This window comes from Lithobates pipiens, unplaced genomic scaffold (assembly GCF_037356315.1).
Source record: "Lithobates pipiens isolate NorthernLeopardFrog02 unplaced genomic scaffold, aLitPip1_a1.2 Scaffold_30, whole genome shotgun sequence".
Classification (NCBI taxonomy): Eukaryota; Metazoa; Chordata; class Amphibia; order Anura; family Ranidae; genus Lithobates; species Lithobates pipiens.
The window spans coordinates 76,790,719-76,804,566 of record NW_027507791.1 but is presented as its reverse complement, the minus strand read 5'-3'; the positions used below and the strand labels follow the sequence as shown (position 1 = coordinate 76,804,566).

At 41.2% G+C, this 13,848-nt stretch overlaps 1 protein-coding gene across 1 annotated transcript in view; it reads right to left on the bottom strand.

Moving 5' to 3' along the window:
* BRF1 (BRF1 general transcription factor IIIB subunit) overlaps positions 1-13,848 on the bottom strand; it is a 623,639-nt gene that overhangs the window by 534,664 nt on the left and 75,127 nt on the right. Inside the window, exon 2 of the mRNA XM_077464483.1 lies at positions 11,775-11,855. Within this exon, the coding sequence (XP_077320609.1) occupies positions 11,775-11,855 (81 nt within the window). The remainder of the gene's footprint in view (positions 1-11,774; positions 11,856-13,848) is intronic.

Below are 13,848 nucleotides of genomic sequence, written 5' to 3'. Positions count from 1 at the left end.
GACACACAAAGTTTGAGAGCAGGATCTAAAATTTTCAGACAACAAAATCTGATTGTTTAAAATCCGATCCTGTGTAGACAATTCCGACAGACAAAGTGCCACGCATGCTCAGAATAAAATTATGAGATGAAAGCTACTCACTACTGGCCTCTTTATAGTCCCGTTGTATGTGTCCTATGTTACCTCGTTCTGAACAATCGGATTTTTCGACAACTGAGTGCGACCATGTGTATGCAAGACAAGTTTTGGCCAAAATCCGTCGGAAAAAAAATCAGACGGATTTTGACACCGGAATGCCCGGCCGTGTTTACAGGGCATAAGTCTTAGAAAGTGTTTGAGAACCCAGGGTGCCTGGAGACCCCAAACCGAGAAGCCAGGGTGTGGGCCCGTGTAGCAGGGGTGCTGCATCTGTTCCAGCTCAGTGAGTCAAGAGGAGTTGGGTGAAACAGGTCAAAGAGACCAAAGGTAAAGAAAGCACCAGTGCTGCTGAAGACAAGAGAAGTCAGGTGACTTAGTATTTTCTGTTGGCAATTGTAGGAAAACCCTGAAAGGAATCTTCGCTTGAATTTTGCTCTCACTTTTAATAAAATTGGGCTAGAAAGCCCTTACACCACAGTTCAGACTGTGCGCTCTACCACTGAGCTAAACTTTCCCCATATCACACGATTTGTACAAAATCTATAACTGGAATCCATCTGTAATTGCAGCAGCCTGCAGCCCCTGCTGTTACAGTAAACTTCAATTTTTTTTAAGTTACAAACATTCCCTGGGTGCTTATATTAAATGCAGCTTCTACTGCAACACTCGCCTGCTTCTTGCTGTCCACCCCAGACTCTCGTACTCAGTCCAACTCCGTTTATGGTCTTCTGGTTTGAATGTTGGTGGGCACTGCGTTAGCCCAGACCATCCCTGCAGGCGCACAATGTCAGTCTGGACTCACAAAAGAATTATGCATTAAACCGCAGCTAACATCACTACCTGAGCCTATTCCTGGCATCATTCAAGACTGTCCACAAGTCTTGAATTGCAAAAAAAAAGAAAAAAAAAAGGTTGATCTGTTTAATTAATAAAAAGAAAATGTGGGAAAAGGCAGAGGACAAGAGTGTAGGTAAAGCTGTTGCGCCTTAAAGTGTCATTAATGCTGCGTACGCACGACTGGACTTTCCGGCAGAAAGGGTCCAGCGGAATAATTTCATCGGATATTCCGATCGTGTGGGGGCTTCATCTGACCTTTTTTTCAAAAATTCTGACGAACCTAGAAATAGAACGTTTTAAATCTTTCAATCCAACGGACCAAAAAGACGCAAGGGCAGCTATTGGCTACTGGCTATTGAACTTCCTTTTTCTAGTCCCGTCGTACATCATCACGTTCTAAATGAACGGACTTTGGTGTGATCGTGTGTAGGCAAGTCCGTTTCAGCGGAACTCCATTGGAAAGACCATCAGAGTTTATTCTGACGGAAAAAGCGGTGGTGTGTATGCGGCATAAGCCCACATCATAAAAAAAACTATCAATAAATGGTGTATTACATGCGGTTCATAATCACTCAGCCACTACGAGATTCATTTTCTGTATTCTGCAAAAAACTTGATTGATTCTGCTGCTTTCATTCAAGTTCTCAATTCAGCTAGGGATTTGGCAGCTGTGGCGGCAACTCTGCACATGCTCAGTTTTCAATGCGCTTCTATGCTGAGCATTTCCTTCCCATCACATATGAGCAACCCATATGACTATAGAGTCACACATGTGGGTGTATACACAGTGGTAAATGACAGCCCATTCCCGCCTCCACCTTTATGCCCACTAACCAGCTAAACACAATGGGGGCAGGATATTACTTGTAGATTAATGGAGGCGTCACCTCCCCCCTTTGCCAAGACACAGGCTGGAGGGATGTGACAGGCAGAAATTTGTCCACACCATGTTATTTCCGCAAAATAATAAAGATTGAATTTTAAATATATATTTGTATGATGATTTAAAGTGGTAGTAAAGCACATTTTGTTAGTTTTACCTACAGATGAGCCTATAATAAGCCCTACCTGGACGTAAAATTAATAGCGCCTAAATGTGCACCGCTTAGGAGATATTAACCCTAGATTCAGCCGCTGACTTTCTGACTTTATGCATGACCTTTAGAGCTTCTTGTTGGAACCGAAGGCTCCCACGCACTGATGTCTTCACGGCTCCGGCCACTCACAGCACCAGAGCCCGCAAACCGGAAGGAAGGCTGAGGAAAGATGTCGGCGCTCTCAGTGCCGTTGGAAGGGCTTTGTTCTAAGGCAAGTATTTCATAATGTGCTAGTATGTGATGCATACTAGCACATTCTGCAATTGTCTTACTGGTTTTTTTTTTTTTGATTTATTGCAGCAATTCACTATCTCTTTAAAATAGTTTATTAATTTTTTTTACTTTTACTCAGGTAAAAAAGGTACATACAGTATCTCACAAAAGTGAGTACACCCCTCACATCTTTATAAATATTTTATTATATCTTTTCATGTGACAACACTGAAGAAATTGCACTTTGCTACATTGTAAAATAGTGAGTATATAGCTTGTATAACCGTGTAAATTTGCTGTCCCTTCAAAACAACAACACACAACCATTAATGTCTAAACCGCTGGCAACAAAAGTGAGTACACCTCTAAGTGAAAATGTTCAAATTGGGCCCAATTAGCCATTTTCCCTCCCCAATGTCATATGACCAGTTAGTGTTACAAGGTCTCAGGTGTGAATGGGAAGCAGGTGTGTTAAAGTTGGTGTTATCGCTCTCACTCTCGCATATTGGTCACAGGAACTGCAACATGGCACCTCATGGAAAAAAACTGATGATCTGGAAAAAAAAAATAAAAAAAATTTATTGTTGCTCTACATAAAGATGGCCTAGACCAGTGATGGCGAACCTTGGCACCCCAGATGTTTTGGAACTACATTTCCCATGATGCTCATGCACTCTGCAGTGTAGTGGAGCATCATGGGAAATGTAGTTCCAAAACATCTGGAGTGTCAAGGTTCGCCATCACTGGCCTAGACTATAAGATTGCCAAGACCCTGAAACTGAGCTGCAGCATAGTGGCCAAGACCATACAGCGGTTTAACAGGACAGGCCTCACCATGGTCAGTGTCATATCCAGAGGTTGTCTTTGGGAAATAGACATATAAATGCTGCCAGCATTGCTGCAGAGGTTGAAAGGGGGGGTTGGGTCAGCCTGTCAGTGCTCAGACCATACACCACAAACTGCATCAAATTGGCCTGCATAGCTGTCATCCGCGAAGGAAGCCTCTTCTATAGATAATGCAGAAGAAAGCCTGCAGTTTGCTGAAGACAAGCAGACTAAGGACATGGATTACTGGAACCATGTCCTGTGGTCTGATGAGATCAAGATAAACTTATTTAGTTCAGATGGTCTCAAGCATGTGTGGCTGCAAGTGGGTGGGGAGTACAAAGACAAGTGTGTCTTGCTTACGGTCAAGCATGGTGGTGGGAGTGTCATGGTCTTGGGCTGCATGAGTGCTGCTGGAAGGTACAGTTCATTGAGGAAACCATGAATGCCAATATGTACTGTGACATGTACTGTACCTTTAGAGACTGGGCCACAGGGCAGTATTCCAACATAACGACCCCAAACACACCTCCAAGACGACCACTGCCTTGTTAAAGAAGCTGAGGGTAAAGGCGATTGACTTGCCAAGCATGTCTCCAGACCTAAACCCTATTGAGCATCTGTGGGACATCCTCAAACGGAAGGACCATCTCCGCAATGTCGTCATGGAGGAGTGGAAGAGGACTCCAGCACCAGTGGGGAACTCGAAGCCCAAGAGGGTTAAGGCAGTTCGCGAAAATAATGGTGGTCACACAAAATACTCACTTTTGTTGCCAGCAGTTTAGACATTAATGGCTGTGTGTTAAGTTATTTTGAGGGGACAGCAAATTTACACTGTTATACAAGCTGTACACTCAATATAATACTTTGTAGCAAAATGTCATTTCTTCAGTACTGTAGATGAGTTTTTTTTTATGAAATTACAGTGTTATCCATATACAGAAATAGAAGGGGCAATGTAAATTAAACAGTGCATGTTTAGTATAACTTTACTCTTGAAAAGTGTCTGCTTTCAGTGACTTGCACCCACACAGATGTAACCTGCGCATTTGTGCAGACAAAACCCATTCTTAAACCAGGTATACACTTAAGTACACCTGAGTGAATGAGGCCTTCCTAATATCTTAGGGGTTTAGTAGTCAGATCCCCCATCGGATACATTCGAACACTGCCCAGCTGTGAAGCCGCATCTGGGCGCCCACCGTCACAATGCCAACGCCGAGGTGAGGAGGGAGAGAGAAGCGGGCTCCGTACTCCCGCGTCGCCGGACCGTGGGAAAGGTGAGTGTCCAATTATTAAAAGTCGGCAGCTACACTTTTTGTAGCTACTGACTTTTATATGGGTGGAACTCCACTTTAATGCAGGTTTAGCAGGGAAAAACTAACAGCATGAAAAAAATTCTAGTTAATCAGCAATGTATGCATTCAGCTTTAAATGGAAATAAAATCAGAAAAATCTGTGCCAAGATTAAGAGTGAAAGCTATTTGTAAAAACATAGCTGGGTAACCGCTAGACTTTCCAAAGAAAAGAATCTAATTTTATAAGCATCTATTTTTAAGCCACAACAACTGGAACGGACTCAACATTCTTTGGGTAAATTTCTGGGCCTGGCAAATACAAAGAAATTCAGTGAAGGACAAAAGAAATTCCTCTGGATCTCTAGTTATTCGTTAAGATTCCACCTACTGCGTATGCAGAATAGTTTGGGTACTTGTCTTCAACACAGTGAATGTAGAACGATCTTACAAGCCTTCACAATACTTCCGTGTTAACGGCCCACTAAATATAAATGACAAGCTGGTTTATGTAAAAGATGGTTTCATTTCATTTATGGATAAACATGTTGTTTCAGCTTAGCAGAACAGAAGATATTTAAAATGAAGGTGGTTTAGTGGATAGCAGTATTTTTAATCACACAGTTCATTTCCCCTGTGCTAATCCCCACAAGCAAACAATCAGTTGTATTTGATATATCTGTTTTTGTCTAATATGAGAAATGGTAAGACAGGCTTTATGGCAAACTGACATACAAGGTAAATATCTCCCTATGGGTGCTTTTACAACCTTATTGGAGAGTGTCAGGCCCACGTCACACAAGCAAATTTATTGCAACAATCTGTAGCAGTAACAAAATAGTTCTCCATAACGGGTTCTAGCATAAAAATTAGGATTTTACATTTAGGCCTCTTTCACACAGCCGATCAGGTCCGCCTGTCAGTTTTTCAGGCGGACCTGAATGGATGCTCCATAGAGGTCTATGGAGCGTCGGATGTCAGCGGTGACATGTCTGTTGACATCCGACCCACTCCGATCCGAAAAAGTGTGACGGAGGAAAAACCTATTTTTCCATCCGTCATCAGATCGGGTGATGACAGACTCTACGGTCCATCGTCACCCGATCTCCCATAGGGGAGAGCAGCGCTCTGACAGATCCGTCCCTGCGCAGTGTGCAGAGAAGGACCTGTCATCTTCCTGCTCAGCAGGAATCGAGCAAGAGGGTGTCCACGGGGCAGATCATCACTGATCTGTCAAGTGTGAAAGAGGCCTTACTGTAAAATATTTTTCTTGGAATACATTGAGGGACCCAAAAGGTTGGGTACTCCTGTCTACACGAGGTTTAAGGCACAAAAATTGTAAGCCAGCCCCCATTTAACCCCTCCTCTAACCAGCACACCTCAGTTTTGTGAAACAGCAGTACTAAGGCATGCAAAATTCAAAGAGGGTTGGGACCTATGACCTTCATTGGATTCCAAGAAAGATTTAACCTTAAAGTGGAAGTAAACCCATCGATTTAAACAGTTAAAAAAAAAAGGCATGTCAGGAATATTAACTGCACATTGGCTGTGCTCTCAGCCAAACTATCAAACCATCCAATGGCTGGTGTCATAACGACTCACATGTGCATCACCATAGCAGTTGAAGATTAAACAGAGGCAAAGATGGCAGCTTCCATGGCTGAAAACGATAGGGGAGTTTACTTCCACTTTAAGTATACGAAAATCTTTTTTTTTTTTTTTTTTTTGCCTTTGGAAGGTACACAGGAACTCAGAAAGTCAGCCTGCAGTTCAACTGAGAGGCAAGGAACAGCCACTGACATATCCAAGAATGGATCAAGAACTGTCTGCAAATAGGGACTACAAGAAGGCCCAATGTCCAAAGCGGAACCAGATGAGAAGCCATTGCATGACAGGAGTTAGCTGTCAACAAAAGAATCAACCTGATGCTCAAGACCAAGACAGAAAAGATCAGACATATCTAAAACGAATTATTATCACCATGTAATATTCCATAGGGATAGCTAAAAGTGACCACTGAGATTGTCAGGAACCAGCTGAAGAGAAGGGGAAAGGATACACGAGAGGTACACCTACAAAGGAGAAACAGGGGTGAAGGTACACCACAAATGCAGACTGGTGCACGTGAACACCATCAAATGACAGAATAAGCAAAACACATCCCCATTAAATACCCAGATCTGTCTTTGGGCCCTGAAAGAGAAACTCTGCAGGACCTGCCTTAGTTTGATCCAGAAAATAGTTCTGGGAACCAAATCACCTTTCGCACACCTGAGCGTAGCATTTTCAGGCAGAAAGTCCTGTGATTTTACAGCATTTTTGCCACGATTTTGTACAGGTCAAAAGGTCACCAATGTAAAAAGCAGAAAAACGCCCAAATCTGCCTAAAAAAAAAAAAAAAAAAAAAAAAAAAAGTTCCAGAACTTGTTTGAGCTTCAGGCATTCTGGAGTGGAGATGTGAACCATCTCCATAGAGAATAATATATTTTTTTCCCCTCCAGCATTTTGTACCTTCAGGCTTCAAGCTACAAAACACTCAAGTGTGAATGGGGCCTAAAAGGGAGATGCATATTCTATTCCTTGTGTTACCATGTATTTTATGTAGCCAAAGAACTTTGAAAACACTCACTTTTTTTTTTTTTTTTTTTTTTTTTTTAAAGTTCCCTTTTCTGGTGTTTCACTTTGTGAATCCAGTGCATTTTAACAGTAAAAAAAAAAAAAAAAAGGTAAACACCACACAGGGCCAAATATACTTTTCCTTGTATTTTCATTCACACAGTTTTAATCCTCTTACCTCTTCTGCAGAAATGTATATGTTTTCATACTATAAGGCAACATGTTTTAAGTCGGCCATAGATGGGTCGAACCTCAGCAGGTTCAGCAGGGACTGGATGAGATTTTGCCCATCTACGAGCAGGCTGAATGCACCCAAGACTGTCTATCAATTGACATGGGTACAACCAACTTTCAGGTTGCATATGGTAGCTCAATATAAGGAGAGATTTGAGGAAATTGCACAGAATTGATAAATGAAGAACTCTACAATAGGCAACACATATTTTTTTTCCATTTTGGATAGAGTAAGGGAGGGCTGCCAGATTTTTTTGGGCCATCTGTGTCCCATTGGAGAGATTTACCTTTACTTCCTGTCCCATAGTCAAAAACAGGAAGTGAGAGGAAATTCCTGAAAAATAAGGGAATTCCCTGGGCGCACGCGCCCCCCCCTCCCCCCCCAGGTCACCAAAACTAGTGTCCCCATAGGAATATTTTCCCACTATTACTTTTCTGGGGACAACCCAAGACTTGAGTTTTTTTTTTTTTTTTACTTTCAATAAGAACAGTAAACAGGATGACTAAAGGGGGGTGAATATCCCTAACAGGGGCACAGACCGCATTAAGAACAAAATAGTTGTTCTAATCCCTCTCCATCCTATCCAAAAAAAAAAAAAAAAAAAAAAGAGAGAGTTTGCCTTTACTTATACTTTAAGACAGTATTGCAGCTGTCTACAAAATTGCTAATTCTTTACCGAAAACAAAAAAAAAAAAAAGCTCTTGCACTTGGCATAGGAACAAATAGCTTCTCTCTGGCATGTGCTCTTGCCAATACTGGATGCTTTAATAATAAAGGTAGTTTTCAGGAGTAATGCTGATCCTGCTGTAAATCAGCTGTGTTTATGGCTCTGTAATAGACTGCCATTATAACATTTGGCTGTGTAATACAGCAGTGCTGCGTTTTCCTTCCCCTAGTGTCATACCCAATTAGCAATATACAAGGGCAACCATTCACATTGCTAACTGCTGGAGAGAGAATTTTGCTGAGTCTAGTCACCGATGGATGACAAAACACTGCAAGCGGGCAAGCTCAGACCAAACAATGATGAGATGGTAAATATGGCAAGCACACAAAAACAACTGAACTCTCAGTCTTTAGTGACGGCATAAATCTCATGCAATTAGTCTCAGGACACAGCTGCGGTGCACTGATGTTAAATGGGCCTACAACACTGCTTGGAAGAAAGCATAGGTTTTAATCTGAGAAACCCCCTGCTGCCCCCTCTGAGAACTGCACCACAGACCCAATATATTATTAATATAAGCATTTATGAAGTACTGACAATTTACACAGCACTTTACATACTGTATATTCACATCTGTCCCTTCCCTCATGCAGCTTCCAATCTAAGGTTCTTAACCCCTTCAATACTAGGCACTTATACACCTTCCTGCCCAAGCCAATTTTCAGCTTTCAGCGCTGTCGCATTTTGAATGACAATTGTTCTTAGCTGACAGGAGTGGCCCCCGGTGTGGTCTTCTGCTGCTGTAGCCCATCTGCTTCAAGGTGTTGTGCGTTCAGAGATGTAATTCTACATACCTTGGTTGTAATGAGTGGTTATTTGAGTTACTGTTGCCTTTCTATCATCTAGAACCAGTCTGCCCATTCTCCTCAACAAGGCATTTTCCCCCACACAACTGCGGCTCCCTGGATACTTTATCTTTTTCAGACCATTCTCTGTAAATCCTAGAGATGGTTGTGTTTGAAAATCTCAGTAGATCAGCAGTTTTTGAAATACTCAGACCATCCCATCTGGCACCAACAACCACACCACATTCAAAGTCACTTAAATCCCCATTCTGATGCTCGGCTTGAACTTCAGCAAGTCGTCCTCACCACGTCTAGATGCTTGAATGCATGGAGTTGCTGCCATGTGATAGGCCGATTATCAATTTGTGTTACCAAGCAATTGAACAAGTTTACCTAATAAAGTGGCCGGTGAGTCCAGCACAAATCTAAACTTTGACTTTAAAGTCGTTCTAAAGATAGGTGGTTTGTTACCTTAATGCATTCTATGTATTATGGTAAAAAAAAAATCTTCCAAGTGCAGCTCCCCACCCCCAATCACTCACCAAAGCTGTGCACAAAAGCCGTGGCTCCCTTGGCTCTCCCCACCCCCTCCTCACTGGACAGAGACGGCAGCGGGAGCCATTGGCTCCTGCTGCTGTCAATAACAGCCAATGGGGAGAAGGTGGGGGAACAGAGCCAAGCCACGCGCCATGCGGAAATGGACACACACACACACAGTGTGGCTGGATGAGCCTTCATGAGTGTCCCCATAGCAAACCGCTCAATATGGGGCCACTTGACAGGGGAGAGGAGCCAGGAGTGCTGGCGAGGGACCACAGAAGAGGATCGAGGAATTATAAATTAAAATGACAAATCAAAGAGTACTGGTCACTATATATTGCCATCATATGGGGATATTTACATTCCCTGTGATAACAATAAAAAGCAAAAAATAAATAAATAAAAATAAGAAAAATGAAAAGGGACAGTGTAAAAATAAAATAAAAAGTAAAGTTATTAAAATAAATAAAATAAATGTAAAAAGGACGCGCAAAGGTGAACGCAAGTGTTTGTCTCGTGTTGTATGTAAACAGCAATTGCACCATGCATGTGAGGTTTCACTACAAACGTCAGTTATTATAGCAGTAGAACTCCTCTGTAAATTTAAAGTGGCAAAATAAAGGCTTTTAAAAATGTATATAATTTGTCGCAGCTGCACAGGTGTGCGAAATTTTAAAGCATGTAGTGTTTTTTTTTTTTTTTTTTTTATTTTTTTTTTACACAAAAGTTGTCATTAGTAGATGATTATATTTCGTTTACATGTGGTATGGGTGTATATGAAATTACATCCCAAAATACATTGCTTGTGAGAATTTTTGGGAGCCTAGCTTCTGTACAGACCCCAAAAACCAAGCACCACCTTCAGGATTTCGAAGGGCATAAAAATGGTGCTTTTAAGCCTCACTACCTATCACAGTTTTGGAGTCCCTGAAATGTCCAGATAGCACAAAACCCCCCCCCCCCCCCAAACGACCTCATTTTGGAAAGTATTTGCTTAGAGGCATGGTGGGTATTTTGCAGCTCTCATTTGTTTTGGAAACTGAAAGAAAAAAGGAAAATGTATTTTTTTATCTTCTTTTTTTCAATTTTCAAAACTTTGTGAGAAAAAGTGAGATTTGCAAAATACTCAACATGCCTCTCAGCAGATAGCTTTGGGTGTCTACTCTCCAAAATGGGGTGATTTGGGGGGTTTGTGCTATCTTGGCATTTCATGGCCTTCGAAACTGTGATAGTGAGGAGTGAAATCAAAAAATTGCGCCATTAGAAATCCTGAAGGCGGTGATTGGTTTTGGGGTCCTGTGCGGTGTTAGACTGCAAAAAAAGTCTCACAAATGTGGTACCCCCGTACTCAGGAGAAGCAGCGGAATGTATTTTGGGGTGAAGTTCCACATATACCCATGGCATGCGTGAGCAACATTTCATTGCATTTTTTTATTTATTTTTTTCATTTTTCAATCACTTGTAACAAAAAATAAAACATTCAATGGGCTCAACATGAATCTCAGCAAATTCCTTGGGGTGTCTACTTTTCAAAAAGGGGTAATTTTGGGGGGTTTGTACTGCCCTGCCATTTTCACACCTCAAGAAATTAGATAGGCAGTCAAACTAAAAGCTGCGTAAATTCACCATGGTTTGTAGACGCTATAACTTTTGCACAATCCAATGTACGCTTATTGAAAAATAATTTACCCAAGAAATGTGGCTGAATAAATTTTGGCCTAAATGTATAACTAAAACTGAGTTTATTTGGATTTTTTTTATAACAAAAAAATAGATTTTTTTTTTTTTTCAACATTTTAGGTCTTTTTCATTTATATCGCAAAAAATAAAAATCCCAGCGGTGATCAAATACCACCAAAAGAAAGCTCTATTTATGGGGGATAAAAAATGCTAATTTAGTTTGGGTGTAATATTGCGTGACCGCGCAATTACCAGTTAAAACAGCGCAGTGCCAAATTTTAAAAAGTGCTCTGGTCATTAAGGGGGCAAATCCTTCTGGGGTTGAAGTGGTTAAAGAGGTAGTAAACCGCTGAAAAAAAACAAAAAAAAAAAACCTGCAAGACAATAGGATAATGTGTTAGCATGCGATGTATACTAGCACATTATGAAATCCTCATCTTAGAATGAAGCTCCTGCAGTGTGCCCGCGATGACTGACGTTCTGGCACTTACCACCAGACCTTCAGAGCACATGCGTCGCTGGATGCAGGGTGAATATATCCTAAACCATGCAGGTTTAGGAGATATTAATTTTACCTACAGGTAAGCCTTATTATAGGCTTACCTGTAGGTAAAAAATGACCAAGTGGGTTATACAACCGTTTTAAATCACTGCCAACCAGTTTCCAACACCAAAGACCATTTGATTTCTAGAAATGAGAGAAAACGCAACCCCCGCCCCCCCCCAAAAAAAACAAACAACGCAGCGTTCCACATCCTGGAAGATTAACACATATGAGCGACGTACCGTTTTGAAGTGTCTGGGCACGAGATTCCTTTCCTAAATTTGTATGAAATCCAGTACCAAGTGAAGGAGTTTTACCAATACCTGCAACAACAAAAAGGAAAAAGGTTTCAGCTGACTTTTTTTATATTATAAACACAAATGCCAATTATATAGCCGACTTGTACTGACTAAGGAATTTGTTGTTCCCAAAGTATGAATTACTATTCATACTTTGAACTAATAATGTCTATGTAGAGTAAAGTAGTCAAGAGACAAAAAGGGAAAAAAAAAGCTTCTGAACATGAGGCCTTCCACGTGTAATAGCCACTTTCATGTCTGCCACCACCCACAACCTTTTGAGGTGCATTAAATTAGAACGCTCCAATAAAGAGGCAAACGTTGCAGATGGAGTTAGCATTCATACACTGAACGCTCCAAGGGTGCCCTGAAATATTAAAATGTCCATAGATGAATTGAAATTTGTCCAGTTCAGCAGGGACCGGCCGAATTTCAATCCGTGTATGGGCACTGAGGTTGTATAGAAGTCAGCTTGACATCTGTATAACTATATTTATAAAAAGAGCTGTGCTACTTTCAGACAAATATTGTAACAAATTAAATAAAATTTAACTCAAAGTGACTAAAGAAATCAATAAAATAATATAAAAATAGTCAGATATAGTCCAAGTTAAATTGTCCCTCCTAATTCTTAGAATATCCTTCCAAGATATTAGTGTGCACCACCACAGAAATAAAGGTGCAACCTCCACTGCAAGAAATGCTCGCTTACCAGCTGATGGGGACCTCCTATTAAGGAAGGTCACAAAGGCTTGTGGCCAATACCCAGCCAGGGCCTTTGTCCAGTGAAGGAGATATCCAAATGGCACCGCTCACCAACCTTTGATCCAAAGATCAGGGCATGGCTGTACTCGTATAGGAGATAAATCCAGAACACACCACGAGACTTGTAATGACGGCCTTCTCTCCCAGGGTATATAGACTCAGATCCCCAAAAAGAGATAAACTCCCCATAGTGTAAAACCTCATTTTAATAAAAAAAACAAAAAGGTATAGTGCACTTACATCAAAATAGTTTAAAGAAGCAAGTATAACAAGTCGGACGGCTAAAATACAAACACCCGTCCTTCCAGGACCACATGTAGTGCGGTGACGTCAGCACGTCACTCCTCCAGACACGTTTCGTCACAAGAGGACATTGTCTTGGTTTTCCAGGAGGACATCACAAGATGACGTCCTCCTGGGGCACCAGGATAGCTACCCTTTATAACTACCCTGCTGGAAAATACCTTCTCAATTAGGACTGCAAGCTACAGTCTCTCCACTATCAAAACAAAATGACACAGCAGGAAGATTCAGCAGGTCGAATGAAAAAAAACAAAACAAAAAAAAAAACGGACCCATCTTAAGGCTAGCCACAGACATATAGATTTCTCCATCCACACTAAACAGAATGAATAAAGGAATCACCCTTACTACTTTTATGTATACTAATGTACTAGATGGCTTTTTCACTATCTACTTGTACCCGTTTCTCTGTTTTCTGTTAAAAACAAACCTCTTTGACAAGAATGAAGGGATCCCCACTGTCTGCTATAGAATTCAAGTAGCTGTGAATTCTGCTTGAATACCTGATGAGTGACTGCATCTGATTGTTAGTCAACTGTGATGCAATTTTTACACAATTGTCACCCTGCTCCTTCAATTTTTCAAATAAAACATAAAATCAAGCCCGGTGGTACGGACATGGACACCCACAGTTTGAATTCTGGCTAATTTAGCAGGAAGCAGACAATTCAAGCCATGTATGGCCAGCTTTTAAAAGTCCCACACTGGTACATATAGGTTTATTTAGGATTACAATTCATTGGATAACCTTTAACCCAGACATGCATTTACTGTTATCAGCATAAGGTTACTTTAAATCCCACACCATCCTAATTACAAGCCCAATGATTGCCCAATGACACCGTGTCTGAACTCGGGCTTAGCTTTAAGAAGTGGTTGTACAGCAGTTGAATTTCTTTTTTACACTCAACCAAGTGCATTTGTCCTCTTTTTGTCCGTCTATCAGTAC